This window comes from Vulpes vulpes, chromosome 9, assembly GCF_048418805.1.
Source record: "Vulpes vulpes isolate BD-2025 chromosome 9, VulVul3, whole genome shotgun sequence".
Classification (NCBI taxonomy): domain Eukaryota; kingdom Metazoa; phylum Chordata; class Mammalia; order Carnivora; family Canidae; genus Vulpes; species Vulpes vulpes.
Genome location: NC_132788.1, coordinates 95,985,510 through 96,005,044, shown reverse-complemented (window position 1 = coordinate 96,005,044; position 19,535 = coordinate 95,985,510). Strand labels below are relative to the sequence as shown.

General features: G+C 47.5%; 1 protein-coding gene across 1 annotated transcript in view; it reads left to right on the top strand.

Moving 5' to 3' along the window:
• The window catches only part of LIMD1 (LIM domain containing 1), a 68,754-nt gene that overhangs the window by 27,832 nt on the left and 21,387 nt on the right, over nt 1–19,535 (top strand). Inside the window, exon 2 of the mRNA XM_025989248.2 lies at nt 1,639–1,740. Coding sequence (XP_025845033.2) covers nt 1,639–1,740 — 102 coding nt within the window. The remainder of the gene's footprint in view (nt 1–1,638; nt 1,741–19,535) is intronic.

Sequence of the window (19,535 nt, the reverse complement as noted above, 5' to 3'; positions counted from 1 at the left end):
GGATCGAGTCCCACATCAGGCTCCCTGCATGGAGCCTGCTTCTCCCTCTGCTTGTGTCTCTGCTTCTTTCTCTCTCTGTGTCTCTCATGAATAAATAAATAAAATCTTAAAAAAAAAACACCAAATCCTAATGTTATACAGTATATAGTTAAACATACTCAGATGCTTTTTTGACACTAGACTTTTTTCAGCTGTAAAGTAACACCGGCTCTTGTAAGAATTTTTTTTTTTTTAATAGAGAACATGCAAAGAAGTAAAACCAACCATAATTTATAGCCTCAAGAAACCACTCTTTATATTTTGGGATACTTACTCCCTGAATTTTTTATTTTTTTTATTTTTTAGTCTCATGCATTGTTTATATAATTGTGATGCTTTTCATTTGAGTCTAGTGAAGGAGTTCTTTGGAAGGGAGGCTGCACGGCCTCCTTTATGTGGACTGGCCCAGAGCCTGGGCTTTTGCTGCAGAGATTCTGGGTTGGTCCAGACAGAGGGACTTCCAGCTCCCTCACAGGGTCCGATCCTAGGAGGCCTGGAACTTCTTAGGGAGCCCATTTGTTGTGGAAGCACCTTCTTGTCGAATGCGGTGGCATCACTGCATCCGTATGACAGGCCTGCCTACGGAGGGCTTACCCAGGGAAAGGTGTTGTTCTGAGCACCCCGGGCGTGTTCTCTCCCAGGAAACCCTGCCGTCATCCCAGCTTACAGGTGAAACACCAAGACAGCAGGAGTTCCGATGATCTGCCCTAGTCACATAGTGAGTAGGTTGTGGCCTTCTAGTTCATGAGTAGGCCCTCGCCTCGGCAGTTTGTAGCTGGGGCCGACCAAGTGTGGAACGTGGTGGTTTGCAGAGCACCCCGGAAACATGCAGGGCAGGTGGAACCAACGTCTCTTTCCTAATTGAGAAGTGATGCTCAGAGAAGTTAACTCACACCACGTGGGAAGAGGGTGGGTGGGAGGCCATAGGTTACAGCCTGTTCTGTCATGTTGCCTTCAGAGCCGGAGAGTGGAGCGGGAGGAAGACCTGGGGACTTGAAGGGACAAAGCGTGGGTGTAGGGTGTCTGGCCAGGGTCACCTGTGAGCAAAGGCTAAGAGCTGAGGCCCCCCAGGGTGGGGCACTGGGGAGAGCACTGGCTTTGCCTTCGGACAGACCTGGGGCCAGGGGCCTGATACTTTTGTAAAAAGCAAAGATGGTCAACCCAGTTGGTTCCCATTGAAAATGGAAGGAAATAATTTTGTTGAAATTGCCCAACCTGTGCTCTTGACCTACTGGAATCACGGTGCAGGTTTTTGAACGTCGTCTGATAAACAGGGGGAGCCTGTGCAAGCTTTGGGCTGGGAAGGAGGCTGACAAGGCAGAGATTCCCTGAAGATCAGAGGCCAGTGGTGGGCGGGGGAGTGGGGCCTGAAGGCCAGCCTGGCCGCTGTGTCCTGCAGTTGAAAAACTGATGGATTGAGAGAGAGAGAGAGAGAGAGAGAAAGGGAGAGAGACCTCAAAGGAGTAATACATAGGATTTGGTGCTGGGTTGGTTATGGGGAGGGATAGACATCTAATTTTGTTCATTGGCTTTTTAATGACTTGGTTTACAGCATCTCCCCCCACCTTCCCAACTCTCTGTCTTGTTCTTGTCTTTCAGGAGCCTGTGTGAAATGCAGCAAAGGGGTGTTTGGGGCCGGCCAGGCCTGCCAGGCCATGGGGAACCTCTACCACGATGCGTGCTTCACCTGTGCAGCCTGCAGTAAGTGTGTGTGGAGGGTCGGGCAGGACAAGGCCCATGGGGTCCGAGATGGAAGGACAGGGAAGAGCATCCTTCCCAGACACACTTGACCCAGGCCTACTGCAGTCCCACAGAAGGGCAGGCTCTGCGCAGGGCCCTGGGACTTACCAGAGCACCGGTAGTGCCTGCGACCTTAGTGATAAGTTGAGTGGGTTCAAAGCAATCAGTCTAATATTAGGTTTGTTATGTGTGTCAGAGGTCTAAGGGCTGGGGGGTATGGAGGGCGGAGCGTGGGGATCCACCACCAGCTGCCCTGTTGTCATGTATCTCCCCCACCGTGGGCCCAACCAAAAGGCAGCCAGTGATGCCAGCACGAGGCGGGGCCCTCTTAGGACTCCGTGACCCCACTCTGATGTGGAGGCTGCTCTGTGCGTGTGAAGTGTGAGTGTGTGCGCACCACGGAGGTGTCAGCGCCAGTGAGCACACACACACCTGCAGGCATTTCTGCTTCTATGACAAGAGCAGCACATTAGGAGACCAGGCCTGCACTTGGCCCCCGCAGACCTCTCCTCCAACTGCTGGCTACCACAGTGGAAGATTCTCACACGTTGCATGATATTTGCCAAGCCTGACCGAGTCAGGACCTGTGCTTGCCTTATGCCCTCTACCAAAGGTTAATTTTGAGGAGCATTCTTGTAGAGAATGTCCCACTGATGTTCTCCAGTTCGACATTGAGGCTACCAGCTAATGACTGAAAGGAAACACACCAACAAAGCCAGAGCATCAGGGACAAAGGGGTCTTGTTATCTGGCCCAGTGGTTCTCAATCCCAGCTGTTCACTAGAATCCCCTAGATTTTCAGAGCTAGTGATGCCCCATTGCCACCCCGACCAGCAGAATCAGAAGCCCTAGGGGTGGGATTTCTAGAGTGGGCAAGAGTACAGTTCACATCTCCTCAAGTGACTCCAAGGTGTGGTCAGGCCTGAGCACCCAGATTAGCGCCAGGCTCCTCATTCGAGAAGGTTTGGAGAAAGGGCATTCTGTGGCACAGCCGGAGAGCCTCCTGATTCCCAGGGTAAAGTTAACCGGGTGGCTGTGCACCTGCCCCCTAGCCTGCCCGACTGTGAAGGTGAGGTCGATGCCCGGGTTCAGAACCTCCAGCTTTAGTCCTCACTGCGATTTCCCATAAAACGCGGGCCTGAGACTTTGAATTTGTGCCACGATCGTATTCACCTCTGTGGGGAAAATGGTGAAAGCCTTTGAAATGGGGTCAAAAGTCTGCCGAGCGTCCTCAGTGGAAATGTAAGGCGTTGTCTGGGGAATTTGTGTCTCCGGGCCCCTGGCTATTCCTTGTCTTTGAGCCGTGCCGCACGGTGTAGGTTGTAGAATCCTGATGGGTTGCTTCTATGAAAAAGCACCTTTATTTCAGCACTTCTGATGGCTGCATAGCTCTGGTTCTCTGCACTCTCCCAGGTTGGCGTCTTACTGGTTCCCACATTAGCTGAGGAGTTAAATTAAATCTTTGACCACGTGTCTGAGTCTTAACTGTACAAGAGCTGTGATCCTTCCTCTTTCTAAAAAGTTATCTTTTGCTTTTGGTTCCTACAGCCCTTTCTCAATATTTGCTGTTTGCCAGGGAAAAAGAAAATATTATTTAAGTAGAAGCTGTTTTTCATCTCAAGCAATAGACATTTGAACTAAGAGAGTTTTTCAGGGTGGGTGGTACCCATGAGTCCTTCAGAGCCGCCTGTGGCTGCATGACTAGCTGTCAGTTCCATAATGGGTTGAATTTATCTTCAAATGATGACAAACACAGACACTTAAGGAAAACATAGCTGGTTTGGGGGGTTTTCTTGGTCTAGCATCTAAGGCCCTTGTGTTCTGGTCTCTGTCGTAATCCTTCCTATAATTTGTCACAAACTGAACTCTCTCTTCCGCTTCCATATATCTGACCACATGGCCCCCTAGAATCTGCTCTCCCCACTCGCTTCATACATTTAAGTTCTGTCTGGCTGTTAGGGCCCAACTCAAAGGCTGCCTCCTCCAGGAAGCCTTCCCTGTTCTCCTAGCAGGAACAAGTGGCTTTTTCTTGAATGTGGCATGCCCTGGTGCTGTCACATAGACTGTGAACCCCACTCTCTGTGACTTCGGTGCCAGCAAGCCAGGCCCTAGAACAGAGTTGCCATGGGAATGAGGATGGAGACTCCCATTGGAAAGTGAGTGTGGCACATTCCTGTTCCCCAAGGGGCCTGCATGGTTCCTGTTGCGGGACTTCCTCTGTGCTTGCGGGGAGCAGTTGGAGATGCAGGCAGGTGTCTGAGCAGCTTCTGTTGGGCGCTAGAAGTAACTTGCCTTTGTTCAGTTGACCTGTTGCTGCCCTGTAACTGCCCCCAGCAGAAGGAGGCACCTGGGCACTCCACGTCGTGGCTCCCAGGTCCTTAAGTATGTCTCTGTGAGCACTGGCACCGTGGAGGTGGCACAGCTGGGGCCAGGCCCGTTCCCTCCTTTGTTGGTAGAAGAAGAAAATGGAGGTCCAGAAAGGGGAAGAGAGTTTCCTAAGATTAAAGACCTAGCAGTGGGGCTGGCACCACAGTCCCAGGCTCCTGGATCCAGTTAGCTTTGCCTATCCCCGTTTTTTGGGTCGGCGAGTGTCTGTGTTGGTGGGTGTCTAGGTGAGTGTGTTTTCTCTTTGCCCATTTCATCGTGACAGTCACCTAGCTTATGACAGCATACACGTAGATTTCCATAGGTAGGCGCACACTCCTTGGCTAAGACTGATGGCTTTATTGGAACAGAATGTTGGGGTCCTGTCAAGGATATGCCAAAGGGGCACCCAGCCCCCTGGGCCCTTGTCCCACTCACCGAGAAGGAGGACATTGAGACAGATGGGGCCAGAAGAAGACGGTAGTGGACATTGTGAGATGCCGGCAGCTAGTCCTGTGCACAGCTGTGCTGGGGGGAAGGCCAGGAACCCACCTCGTCGGATGAGACCGTTGGCTCCCTGCAGCCTCCTGTCACCTGTGCCCTGGGAGGACTGCCAGGTGTTCCACTCCAGACAAACCCATGCCTCCATGGATGGGGCAAGCTCTCCGGGGCACCATGGAGGGCTCCTGGACACAGATGTGTGTTTCCCTGCACCACCCCCCCAAGAAGCGACAACATTTAGTTCACTTTCCCTTGTGAGGACAACATGATGACCACAGCGAGGATTTCAGGGGCAGAGACCTAGCATGTGATTCTATCACAGGCCTTTTTATGCATATGTTTTCCCTTCTAGGTTTTGTCCAAATTTATACGCGGCTTTTAGAGCCGGGATCACAGCACATTAATAACGTTCCATCCTTTCTGATTAAACCTGCCATGAATTCATCTGTACCTCCGCAGCCTCCAGAAGAATGATCTGAACGGCCTCGTGCCGCGGCGTTGTGGCCCTTGGCTCGGGTGGGGTTTGCTGGTTGGTCCTCGGAGCCCACCCCTCCCCTGCCGGAACGTCTCTGTGCCTGTGTCCTGTCTTTGTGCCTGGGTCGCGTCCTCTTTCCCTCCGCTGAATTGTTCCTCGGTGTTCTTCCCAGAAGTAGGCGTTCAGGCTGCGGCATGGGGCATGTGTGGTTTATTAAAACCCCTCCTTTCTGTGCTGCTCCTCGGGGGGCTGCCATGGAGATGTGTGCTGGGGGTGTCTCCCCCCCACTGCTCCTGCCCACCCCAAGGTCGTGCCCTCAACCGGATGCCCTTAGGAAGCCGTTGGCACAGCGTGGAGCAGGAGGGCTCAGGGCACAGGGCAGCCAGGGCGCGGGCATGCAGCCATGCTCTGTGTCTGACGCCGTGTGGCAAGTGGCCCGAGGAGAGGCTGGCGCCTGTCTGTGGCTGAGAGCGGTGGAATGCGGGGGGAGAAAAGGTGTGGGTCTGGACGTGTGGGTCAAGTGGGGCCCTTCTCAGCACCTTCCAGAACAGACTGTGACAGAGAGGGAAGGCAAGGCTCTGTGTCCTCGCTTGAGGCAGTTTCGGTCCCAAATGTCAGCTTTTGTTAATTTTGCAAAGGCTGAACAACTTCCATCCTGGAGTCCAGGTGAAACCTGTTTACCATGTCCATGTTCATGGTTGCTATGATTTTTTTTTTTTTGCCCGTATGAGCCAGAAATGATGGATCAGTTAGATTTCATGTGTTCTCCTGCCCCAAGGCCCACAGAACATGAGCGGCCAGGGCCTGGGCGTGGGGTGGGGTCAGGCAGGTCCAGGCCAATGGAGATTGTGCCAAGAGAGGCCTGAGCTCAGAGAGAGGCCCCGAGGGCCAGAGGGGTCCACTCAGGGGACGGGCCTGGGATGCGTGAGTCACGCCCAGGACGGGTGGCGTTCAGTGTTGTATCTCATGCTCCCAGTCTTGGGTGGGGGATGCACTGTGCTATGCCCGTCATGCCTCCGGGAAAACACTCCATAAGGTGAGGAATTTATGCCATTGCCCATCCCAGCTTCCAGAAACCAAACACTGGCCATGGTTAAAGATTGTGAATGGATTTCATAGTGAAACCTCACCCTTCTGGACCCAGTCAGGAGAAAGTCACTCTAAGTTTCCAAAAAGCCTGCATCTAGAACTCTAAAGTACTATTTCATTACTTCAGGTAAAGAAAACAACCAGAATTAAGCCCAACATTATGGAACCGAGGTTCTTGAATGAATTGGTGGTTGTGACGGGTGGCCCATTATCCAGTAGGTTCTGAAGAAGGGTGGGGGTTCTTGTCAGCTATTTTTTTAAAGTTATTTATTTATTTATTTATTTATTTATTTATTTATTTATTTATTTTTATTTGAGAGAGACAGAGCATGAGCAGGGGGAGGGGCAGAGGGAGAGGGAGAAGCTCCTTGCTGAGCAAGGAGCCTGATGTGGGGGCTCCATCCCCAAACCCTGGTATTGTGACCTGAGCCGAAGGCAGACACTTAGCCGACTGAGCCACCCAGGCATCCTGCTATTTTGTTTTTCTCACAAAGTCTAAATGCTGCCCCTGAGATCATGTTTGCCTTCTTTGTTGACTTTGCATACTACTTCTTCCCCCAGCATTCAAAAAATGCTCACAGATCCTGAAAGAGTGGTGCCGGCACTAGGGAGGTCTTCCTTTAACTCATGGCCGGCATGCTTCCTTAAACCAGTCATCACAATATTTATAAGTAGTTTGTAGATGTGTTTCCTAAGCTTCCTGTCAGCTGACCCCACACTGAGCCCTCCACCCACAGAAGTGCATTAAATCCTGGAACAGTCCAGTGAGTTGGGCATTATTATCAGCCTCTTTTTGCAGATGAGCAGAGGCCTGGGAGTATAGTTTGCCTGTGGTTGGTTACCTCATAAGCAGTGTGCTCAGCACGTGAGCTCAGGCCGTGGGGACTCACAGCCTTTGCTCCCACCACTGTGTTATATTACCTTTGCTCAGAGGGAACGTGTGCCAAAGGAAGGAAGCTGGCTCTGCACCTGGGATCTTGTCCCGGGGCTGTGCGATGGCAAAGGCTGGGTTTTCAGAGACTCTCCGGTTGTGAGTGCAGGAGAGCAGCCTGGGACGTGGACGAGGGGAGAGAGGACTCCCTCCGTAGCAGGATGCACCCACGGGAGAGACATGGATTAAAGGCTTCGATGCCTGGATTTCTGAGCCATTGAGTCATGCTGACATTTCTTGTCACATTCAGCAGCTATGGGTGAGCTGAATGAGTGAGTCAGCTGGATCTAAGGGAAAAAGCGGGGGATCAGGAATGTGAGAAAGGAAGAGTAGGCATGTCCTAAAGGAAGCCAGTGGGCGAGGAAGAAATCAGGAAGCACCAGAAATAGACGTTTTGAGGCAAAGGGCCATGTGGGTCAGGAGAGGGCTGGGGCTGACCTTGACTTGGTGTGGGGTCAGAGGGTCCCTTGTGTTCGAAGCCAGCAAACTCAGCTCTGCGGGGGGCACCCGTACTGGGGCTGGGCTGGGTTTCCCAGCTCAGACTATTGGCCTAGCAGAGGCCGTGACCATCAGGAGACAGTGGGAAAGCATCAGATCCTTCGTGCCTGTGACATTGGCACAGTCTGGGATATTGGAGCACTGTACTGTCGAGGGCAACTCCACTGTGACCTACACCTGCTTGCCACATCTGTATTTCAGGTGCCCAATAGCTCCACACATGTGGTTTGGGTGGAAATCTGATTTCCTTCAGGAATCCCAGACCCAGTGTGATACCTGATGGGAAAAAAAGAAAAAAAAAGATACCTGATGGTACTCAATGTGTCCCCTGTCCCCTCAACTCTGAGGAGGGAAGGTTCTCTGGTATGTGGGGGGGCACTGCGCTGTAATTAGCACAAAGATGTGCCAGGTGCCACATCTCAGAGCCAGAATCCTGGGTTTAGGGAGCAAGGTCTCTTATGGAGGTCTGAACTTCATGCTGGCATCACAGACGCTACCTGGGTCTCTTTGGCTCTCTTGCTAGGAACATCTCTCCTTTTTTCTCTTAAATGTTTTGTTTCTCAAATGTTCTCTTAAATTTCTGTTCCTACCTCTGACCCTGTGGTGGTTGGTGGATTTGGTGTGTCGGCTTGAGTAGGCCATAGGTGACCTTACCTTTGGTCAAACATCATTCTGAGTGTGTCTGTGAGGATGTTTCTGGACAAGAGTAACAGTTGGTAGACTGAGTAAAGCAGATTTTTCTCCTTAATGTGGGCGGTCCTTGCCCAATCAGTTGAAGGCCCAAATAGAACAAAAACCCTGATGTTCCCACAAGTAAGGGAGTTTCCTCCTGCCGGACTGCCTTGAGCAGAAACATCGATTTTCCCTGCTTTGGACTAGAGCGACACTTGACTTTTTGGGCCTCTAGCTTGCCTCTTGCTGATCTTGGCACTTGTCGGCTTCCATAATCACGTGAGCCAGTCCTTTTGCTGAATCTGTTTCTGTCTGTACACACACAAACACACAAACATGCATGTGTACATGCATGCACGCTCATGCACGTGCGTGCGTGTGTGAACACACACACACACACACACACACACACACACACACATGCATGCATGCACCCTACCAGTTCTGTTCCTCTGGAGACCCCTGACTAATACGGGGCCTTTCATCTTCCTTCTGCACTACTTTCCTTTCCCTCCCTACTTCCTGTCTCCCTGTGTCACCTCACTGACAATTTCTTTTGCACCCGCAGTTTCCATCATGGAGCCCATGGCACTTCCATGCCCCTGACCCAGGCTGTGATAGGAGCCACTGTTTATGGAGTATTTTACTCTGTCTGCTCAAGGCTCCTCATTTGCCTCCCAGTTCACCACACCCATTTACACAAGAGGAAGTGGAGTTTCAGAACAGTTGACAGCTAGTGCATGGGGGACTGGGATCCAGGTGGCCTCGTGGTGTGTTTTGCCGCCACATGGGTGGGGTTTTTTTTCTTTTAAAGACTTTATTTACTTATTCATGAGAGACACAGAGAGAGGCAGAGACAAAGGCAGAGGGAAAAGCAGGTTCCATGCAGGGAGCCTGATGTAGGACTCAATCCCGGACCTCCAGGATCATGTCCTGAGCCCAAGGCAGATGCTCAACCACTGAGCCACCCAGGAGCCTGACACACAGGTGATTCTCACCCTTTCCTTTAGATTCTTCACGGTCACGAGGAGCTCCCTACAATGCAGACCCCTGGCTGCACTATGCAGACCCTGAGTCCTGAAATGTGTGGAGCAGAGGCCTATGTGCATGTGCTCAATGAGCATCCCGGGGATCTGATGCAGTCCCCTGGGAACATGTCTGTGGTCCCAGTGTTTGCCTCACCACCCACCCCCTCTGCCTTCCTTTGGCCTCCAGCTCCCTCTAGCAGCCAATGGCCACATGTGGCTTTTGACCACTTGAAATGTGGCTAGTGTGATTGAGGAATTGAATATCATATTTGATTTTATTTTATTTTTTAAAAGATTTTGTTTATTTATTCATGAGACATACAGAAAGAGAGGGGCAGAGATGTAGGCAGAGGGAGAAGCAGGCTCCATGCAGGGAGCCCAATATGGGACTCGATCCCGGGACTCCAGGATCATACCCTGAGCTGAAAGCAGACTCGCTTAACCACTGAGCCACCCAGGCATCCCTTGTATTTCATTTTAATTAAAGTTTAAATGTAGGGGGCACCTGGGTGGCTCAGTTGGCTAAGCATCTGCCTTCGGCTCAGGTCAGGATTCCAGGGTCCTTAGATCCAGCCCTGTGTTGGGCTTCTGGCTCAACAGGGAGTCTCCTTCTCCATCCCCGGCTCCCCCCGGTTGTGCTTGCTCTCTCTCTATCAAATAAATAAATAAAATCTTAAAAAAAAAAAAAGTTTAAATGTAGCTACACATGGCCAGTGGCTACTATATTGCATGGTGCAGGGAAAGCCTCTAGTTCCTAAACCAGAGTTCACTTTTTTTTTTCCAGAGTTCACTTTTTAACAAGAAATGATCAGTGAAGTCTACGATTCTTGTAGTTTATACATCACAAAGGCAACAGAGTCACACTGTTAAAAAAAAAAATACATATGGGAGAAGAAAATTACCCATAACTCAACACCAAAGCAAGACCAGAACATGTCTGCCATACCTGCTTAGCTGTGCTTGCGATTGTCCCTGGTGTCATGTGTTCACTTTGCTGCCCGAATTGTTCCATTTGGAAATGGTTCCTACACCTTCCTCTTCATTGCTCTGCAGTCTTTGAAACCATGTGCTGTGTAAGAGCCTGTTGATGACTCAAAATCAGCATAACCTCCCTGCCAGTTGAGTTCCTGACCAGCCTGGGAATCCAGCAGATGTACCATCAGGGTGGAGAGGGCAAGTTTCCCTGTGATCATGGCTGGGGGACTGCTGTGCCCCTCGACACCAGCAGCCTCCCCTGTGGTGGCCACCATTGCTGGGCCCCAGAATGTCCCATTTGGGGAAGACCCTCTCTTTTCCTTACGTGGATCACTGCTGACGCCTCCCAATTGTCTTGGGTCCTGTTTGCCATCCTACGACCTCCATCCACATGGCCAGCGTTAGAGCACACGTTTGGGGGACTACACCCCCGCTCAGAGGCCACTTCTTGCCCTATCATCACAGTCCAAATCCTTCACTTAGCATTGAAAGCATTCCTTAAGCCAGTTCCAGCTCCTTGCCTGTCTCTTGTCCTGCCACCATCTCCTCCACCTGCCATCTGGCAGTCCCCCTGCCCAGTGGGACACCACCTGCCCCTTCCTCTGTCCACCCAGGTGAATACCACCCTCTAAGGCACTGTCTTTCCTCGAGGTCTCTCTTGTGGCTTCTCTGATCCCAGGTCTCATGTTTGCCTTGTTCATTTACCCATCTCATGGTGTTTGAAGCTATGGTTAGATTGAAGCTGGTTGCGGGGGTCTGTGTCTCCCCCTACGTGGTCAGTTTTGGGAGAATGGGGATGGTGTTCAATTGATCTTGACTTACCCCCTGCCACTCTTCAATACCTTTAGTGTAGTGCCGGGTATTGCCTGTATGTACTCTTTATCCGTCTCTCCCCATTCTACCTCTCTTTCCCCCAGTTCTAAGCAACCACTAATCTACTCTTTCTTTTTTTTTTTTTTAAGATTTTATTTATTTATTCATGAGAGACACAGAGAGAGAGAGAGAGAGAGAGAGACAGACAGACAGAAAGACAGAGGGAGAAGCAGGCTCCATGTAGGGAGCCCTATGTGGGACTCGATCCCGGGACTCCAGGACCACGCCCTGGGCCGGAGGCAGGCACCAAACCGCTGAGCCACCCAGGGATCCCTAATCTACTCCTATGGATTTGCCTGTTCTGGAGGTTTCCTATAAATGGAATCGTATGATAAGCGGTCTATTGTAACTGGCTTCTTTCACTTAAGATGCTCCAGGTTCATCCATGTTGGAGCACGATCAGAACTTTGATCTTTTTAATGGCTGAATAATATTCCATTGTCTGGATATACCTCATTTTATTTATCTATTCATTGGCTGATACACACTTGTTTCCACTTTTTGGCTATTATAAATAATGCTGCTACAAATATTCTTGTACAGTTGAATCTTGAACAATGTGGGTTTGAACCACAGAGTCTACTTATATGTGGATTTTTTTATGGTACAGTATTGTAAATGTGTCTTCCTTAGGATTTTCTTAACATTCTTTTCTGTCGCTTGCTTTGTTGTTAGAATATGGTATATAATACATATAACATACAAAATACGTGTTTGGCTGTTCATGTTATTGGTAAGGCTTTTAGGAGGTCAATAGTAGGCTGTTGGTAGTTAACTTTGGGGGTAGCAAAAAGTTATATGTGGATTTCCGACTGCACGGTGGCAGGTCAGCACCCCTAACTCCCATGTTGTTCAAGGGTCAACTGGATATGTTCTTGCGTGGACACATGTTTTCATCTCTTTGTGTATATATCGAAGAGTAGAATTGCTGGGTCATATGGTAGCTCTGTGTTTAACTTTTTAAAAAACTGTTTTTGCAAAGTGGCTGCAGCATTTTATATTCCTACCAGCAATGTGTGAGGATTTCAGCATCCCACATCCTTGCCAACACTCGTGACTATTTGACCTTTTGATTCTGACCTTCCTAATGGGTGTGAAGTTGAATCTCAGTGTGGTTTTGGTTTGCATTTCCCTGATGACTAATGATGCTGAACATTTTTTTCATGGGCTTATTTGCACGTCTTATCTGGAGAAATGTCTATTCAGATCCTTTACCCATTTTTTATTGGGTTTTTAAAATCTTTTTTTAAGATTTTATTTATTTATTCATTAGAGACCCAGAGACAGGGACCGTGGGAGAAACAGGCTCCCTTTGGGTAGCCTGATGCAGGACTCAATGGGCCCTGGGATCACGCCCTCAGCCAAAGGTAGATGCTCAACCACTGAGCCACCCAGGCATCCCAGGTTTTTAAAATCTTTATTATTGACTTTTATTAATAGATTTTTTATATGTTTTACAGATGAGTCTCCAATATATGATCTGCAAATATTTTTACTCTTTCTATGGACAGTCATTTCACTTTCCTGATGTTATAATTATTAAATTTTGAGGTAGTCTAATTTATCTACTTTCTTTTCTTTTCTTTCTTATGTTTTTGATGCTTTGTATGAGAAAACATTGCCAACCCAAGGTCACGAAGATTCATGCCCATATTTTCTTCTGAATGTTATAGTTTTAGCTCTTAAGTTGAGGTCTATGATCCATTTTGAGTTGGTTTTTATATAGTTTGAGGTAGAGGCCCAACTTCAGTCTTCTGCACATGAATATGAAGGCTTCCCAGCACCATTTGTTGAAAAGACTATTCTTTCTTCATTGGATTGTCTTGGCAAATGTGTTGAAAATTAATTGACCCTAAATGTTAGGGTTTGTTTCTGGTGTCTCAATTTTTTTTCTGTTGCTCTAGTCAATTATCTTTTAAAAGAGATTTAACTAATAAGAAAAAAATCTCATTTATCCATGCAGTTGCTATTTCTGGTCCTCTTCTTTGTTTAGATCCAGATTTTCATCTGGTACTGTTTTTCTTCTGCTTAAAGGCCTTCCTCAACTTTTTTTTTTTTTTTTATAGGGCAGATCTGCTGGTGATGAATCCTTTCATCTATGTCTTAATTCATCTTTGTTTCACTTTTAGGTTTAAAGGATATTTTTGGGGGGCGCCGTTGGTTAAACGTCTGACACTTAGTTTCTGCTCAGGTCATGATCTCATCATGTATCCTGGGGTTGAGTCCCACATCAGGCTCAGCGCTCAGCTTAGTGTCTCCTTGGGATTTTCTCTCCCTCTCCCGCTGCCCCTCCCCTGCTGCTCCCTTGCATGTGTGTGCTCTCTCTCAAATAAATAAATTGATGGTTTAAAAAAAAATAAAGGATTTTTTTTTGTGGGGCTAGAGAATTCGAGGTGGATAGTTTTTTCTTTCACTTCATTAAAGATGTAGTTCCATTGCTTTCCATCAGAAATCAGATGTCTTCTTTATTATCTCTGTTTCTCTGTAGGTAACATATCCTTTTTCTCTGGCAGCTTTTAAGTTTTCTATCATTGATTTTGAGAAATTTGATTATGATGTCCCTTGGGGTCCTTTTTATGTTTCCTGTGCTTGGGGTTTGTTGAGCATTTTTGGATGTGTGAGTTTATAGTCTTTGTCAAATATGGAATATTTCCAGCCATGATTTCTTCACATTTTTTCTGTTGCCCCCTCCCTGCTCCTAATCCCTCTCCTTCAGGGCTTTGTTACCCCTTTTCTTACCTCTTTGTTAGATTTAACAAATTACCTTTTGAATTAAATGGTATTTATTTATTTATTTATTTTAAGATTTTATTTATTTATTCATGAGAGACACAAAGAGAGACAGAGGCAGAGACACAGGCAAAGGGAGAAGCAGGCTCCATGCAGGGAGCCCGATGTGGGACCTGATCCCAGGTCTCCAAGATCACACCCTGGGCCGAAGGCGGCGCTAAACCCCTGAGCCACCGGGGTTTAATTTTTTTGTTTGTTTTTTTTTCCCCCGGGTTTAATTTAATTTAATTTAATTTTAATTAACTAAAGTTGCCTCACAACTCCCTTATATTCTATTTATGCTTAAAATTATTTTCCTCTCTGTTTCATTTTGGCCATCAAGTGGCCAGTTTTTATTATTATGCCTTTAAATCCACTAATCTTTTCTCCTGCAGTGTGCAGTCTCCTACTTTCATCCAGTGTATTTTTCATCCTAGTACTCTAGTTTTTGTCTCTAGCCACTCAATTTGGGCATTTTTAAAGATCTTCCTTTAACTTTTTGGACATATGGGATATAATAACAATAACTTGTATCTCTTTTCCTACTGATTCTAGGATTTGTGTCAGATCTGGCTTGATTTCCATAGATTGACTAGTTCCTTAATTATAGGTCCTGTTGGGGGTAGGGGTGAATGGGTGACGGGCACTGAGGGGGGCACTTGATGGGATGAGCACTGCATGTTATTCTGTATGTTGGCAAATTGAACACCAATACAAAATAAATTTATTATTTAAAAAAATTGTAGGTCCTCTTTTCCCACCTTTGTGCATGCCTGGTAATCTTTGATTAGATGCCAGACATTGCAATTTCACCTCGCTGAGTCCCGGATATTTTTGTATTCTTTTAAATCTTCTTGTGCTTTGTCCTGAGATGCAGGTGAGTTATTTGGGGACAATGATCTTTTCAGAACAGAGCTCAGTCTAGGGCCAATTATTCTTCACTCCATGGTAAAAGCACTTCTTGAGCATTTCACTCAATACCCAATGGATTATGAGTTTTCCCACTCTGGCTGGCAGGATAGGCATTGCTTTTGGTACTTGTGGATGACTTTTTCCCCGGACCTGGTTAGTTTCTTCACAGGCATAAGCTGATCTGATTCCCCACTAAATACTCAGAGAAGACCCTCTGCAGGTCTCCAGGATTTTTTTTTTCTGCATGGCATTCTCTTCTCCAATCCAGATGATAATAATGGTCTGGAGTGGTAGGAATGGAAAACAAAAAGAATGGATTTGTAAAACTGTAAAGAAATAAAAAAGACTTGGGAGCATCCAGTGAGAAGAGAATTGGAATGTGGACTGGGACTACTGGTGGTGTGGTCCCCAATGGTGCTGGCCGGCAAGGAGAGAAGCACAGAAATTGAGGCCATTTAGGAACATTCACAGCAATTTGACAGAGTAGATTGTAGCTTGGATTTTATGTTTCATTTTCCCACAGTATTTTTATTTTCCAAGAAATTAAGTCTGACAGGTGGAAATGAAAAACAAAACAAAAGCCTGGCCCTTTACCGCAGGTAAACTGAGAAAAAGGAGGGTTTGGGCAGGGGGAGGTGGGGGGCGGATGAGATTTTTAGCTCATATAGGTTTCAGCTGAGGAAACTGCTGAAGGTCATTGGCGGGATCCTGGCAACAGTGACTTACTATGCTAACACTTAGTATGGGCCAGCACCACGTTGGGCTCCCTACTGGGACCCTCAGTTTTGTCCTCTCCACAACACCCTCTACCAAGGAACCCACAGGGTCACGTGATGGGCCAACCTTGCATTTCTGAGAAATGGCAAAGCCTGGGACCTGACCCTGGTTGCTTTTCTACTTTCCACCTTTTGCCTATTTCCCTGTCCCTCGGAGGCTGCCTAAGCCTGGGAAATCCTGGTTGGTTGTTACATTTGCCCTGAACCAATTTGTTCAGTTTTTCTGTTGGTTTGTATTAGCAGCTCATTGTAAGAGTTAACCTTTTCTGGAAGCAGCTGTTCGAACAAGTAGATCAGATAGGATTCTGTGCGATAAAGCAAATGGTGCATAGCTGCCGATTATTTTAATTAACTTAGATTTACATACAAATAGCCACAAAAGCCTGGTAACCAGTGGACAACTCAGAAGTTACCATCTTGGGACAGTAGGATAACAACAAAATCTAAACAGTTGCTCATTTTTAAAAACTTCCTTTTTTCGAGGACTCCTCTCTGCCAGGAAAGCTTTTTTCACTTTTCACTTTTCAGGGAGATATTTTGGACAGTGAAGTTTGTGATGGAAGTCTTCCAGCTAAGGGCCAATTACTTTTCCAGAATAGACAAGTTGTTTCTATTTCTAGAGGGAGAATGGTGAGCGTGGCACGTTTAGTTTTATTTGTCAGGTTAAGTGGCCAACCTCTCTTTGTGACATCTGTAACTGTGGTCACAGTTTCCTTCATCGAGCTACACGGGCTTTATCCACATTTTTCTTTTCAACTAAAGGGGCCTCTGGAGGCAAATATAAAATATCCATTCACTGTCAATGGTAAGTGGTTTTTTGATGAGTCTGCACATGTATTAGTCAATATTCTGTAAATTGTTGCTGCGATTGGAAAATAAAGAGCAACTATGATCATTCTAAAGCTCTGGAAAAACTTATTTGGTCTAATTTTGGTGTGCACATCACTATGTGTTTCCTGGTTTAAGGAATTCCTCTGTCAGAAGCAGGATGATTCTGAAACCAAATTATAAAGACCTGGCACCGACCTGCCTTGCACCTCAGTTCTGTTTGTTGCTCATTGTTGAGGGATGGACTCGATGATCTTAGCCCTTTTGTTTGACCAAGACGAATCATGTGAAGTGGGAATGCTGGTTCAGAGACCAGCCTGAGGCATGGCCTGTCTCAATGTGGCCCCTGGACCAGAACCTTCAGCATCACCTGGGAAGGGTAGACTCTCAGGTCCCTCCCAGACTTATTAAATCAGTCTCTGGGAATGAGGCTCGACAGTATGTGGGGTCTTTTTTGGGTTTTGGGTGTTTTGTTTTTTGTTTGCGTTTTTTGAGAGAGAGAGAGGGGGCGCACAAGCAGGGGGAGCAGCAGGCAGATGGAGAAGCAGGCTCCTCACCCCGCAGGGAGTCGGATACAGGGCTCAGTCCCAGGACCAGGATCACCACTCGAGCCAAAGGCAGACGCCCAACCGATTGAGCCACCCAGGTGCCCCAGCAGTCTGTGTTTTAACAAACCCACCAGGTGGTTCTGAAGCATGCTAAGCTTAGAACTACGGCCCCTGGACCATTCAAGGTTGTGCCATGCCTGTTGTGAGCACTGCCGCAGCCATAGGTAGCTTCATGGTATCACACCTCCAGGTGTGTACAGCTGTAGGAAGTGAGTGAGGACAGTGAAACTCATCCCCTCACAGGGGAGTAGAGTGGGAAAGAGGTTTGCTTGGGAAGGCCAGCAAATCCACCCCCTCCTCCCACCCCCAGTCTGAGAACTACTCAATGCTGACTTTGTGCCAGAGAGCTAGGGTCAAATCCCAACTCATCTAGCCACCATAGGCACATCTGCCTGACTGATTTACCTTTTGCATAACGTGCTGGTGGCGTTAAAATGCCTCAGGTGCAAGGTCATGTTGCAGGACTGGCGAGTGACATGACCCACGCCATCCCCTTCACTACCGGCCTGGAGTTCTCAGTGGGTTATGCTGCTCCAACCTGTCCTGGTCCTGGCTGTAGTTTGGTGCCACCTACTGGTCTAGCGTGAACGGCAGCCAGGACCCTTCTGGTTTCTGGATCCTGCACTTACATCGAATTTCAGGACCCTGGAGTGATTCAGCCTCAAGAATATTTTCCCTCTGCCTTCCTGCTTTTGAAAACGAGAAGCCTCGGGGTGCCTGGTTGGTTCGGTCAGTAGAGTATGCAGCTCTTGCTCTTAGGGTCATGAGTTCGAGTCCCACATTGGGTGTAGAGATCGCTTAAATAAATAAATGTTAAAAAAAAAAGAGAGAGAGAGCAGGGTGCCTGAATGGCTCAATGTTTAAGCTTCTGCCTTTGAGTTGAGTGGTGATCCCGAGGTCCTGGGATCAAGTCCTACATTGGGCTCCCCACAGGGAGCTGGCTTCTCCCTCTGCCTGTGTCTCTGCCTCTCTCTCTGGGTCTCTCATGAATAAATAAAGAAAATCTTTTAAAAAATCACTTTTCTCCATTCTGCGATAGGAAGAGAAAAAAATGGATGGCACATGTAGGTGTGCACTCACAGGCATTAAATCGTGCAGGCAGTCTCATGGCACAGTGGGACAAGCATGAGCTTCAGGGTCAGACAAGCCTGGGTTCCTGTCCTGCCCACTTACTGCTCTGAGCCTCAGGAGGTATAACATGAAGGTAATGTTTATCCCATCCGTATCATGAAGAGGAAAGGAAACCCAGAAAGTGGGAACAATCCTGGGGCGTCGTTTCCAGTGATTCCTGAGGATAATTAATTCCCACATCTGTGTACTGTTCCATGGTACTGACAAGTGATGGATTGGATTTCTACGTCATTCTTTGGTGAACCGTGTCCACACTTGCTGAAACCAGGAGCCTACAGTGAGTGACAGGAAATGATCTGTGGACTTGCCTGTAAAAGGCATGTGGTGGGAAAAGGCCAGACAGGAGGGCTGATGGTGCAGTAATGTGTGACAACATGAAACGTTTTTAAACTTGCTAGCGTGTGAAAGTTCTAAATGCAGTACTTGAAAGCTAGAAAGCAGGGACGCCTGGGTGGCTCAATGGTTGAGTGTCTGCCTTCCGCTGAGGACATGATCTTGGGGTCCCCACGGGGAGCCTGCTTCTCCCTCTGCCTATATCTCTGCCTCTTTCTGTGTGTCTCTCATGAATAAATAAACTCTTTTTTTTAAAAAAAAGAAAGAAAACTGGAAAGCAATCAATAGATGTTAGGGTTTTTTCTTTCTCCTACTGATAAAATACAAACTAATTTAGTGTGGGATCTAATGGGGTAAAAAGTGAAGTTGAGTCCTTCAGAGCACACACTGGGCACCACCCTTTGCCTATGGGGGAGTCTTCAATTGTTATTATTATTAATATTATTGTTATTGTTATTTTGGAACAAAGGAGAAGCATATACAGCCTTTAAACCCTTCCCTTGGCCTCATGACTGTGGACATGGGACTTCTCAGCTCTGCACACTTGCAGCAATAGGATTTGTGTAGCTAGCTTGGCACTTTATTTATTTATATATATATATATTTATTTATTTTTTAGATTTTATTTCTTTATTCATGAGAGACAGAGAGGGAGAGAGAGGCAGAGACATAGGCAGAGACATAGGCAGAGGGAGAAGTAGGCTCCATGCAGGGAGCCGGATGCGGGACTCGATCCCAGGACCCTGGGATCAGACCCTGAGTCAAAGGCAGATGCTCAACCACTGAGCCACCCAGGTATCCCTGGGCACTTTTTTTAAAAGGATGATTAAAGTCTTTTTTTTTTTTTTAATGATTAAAGTCTTACCTGCTCCTTAGTAAAAGTTTGGGGAAGTGTAGTAAAGTGTAAAGAGGCACACAATCTGTGATCAGCGTCCTCCTCTCCACAGTCATGTAGATACCACATATGTCCACTAGAGGCACTGTTGCTCTCGGG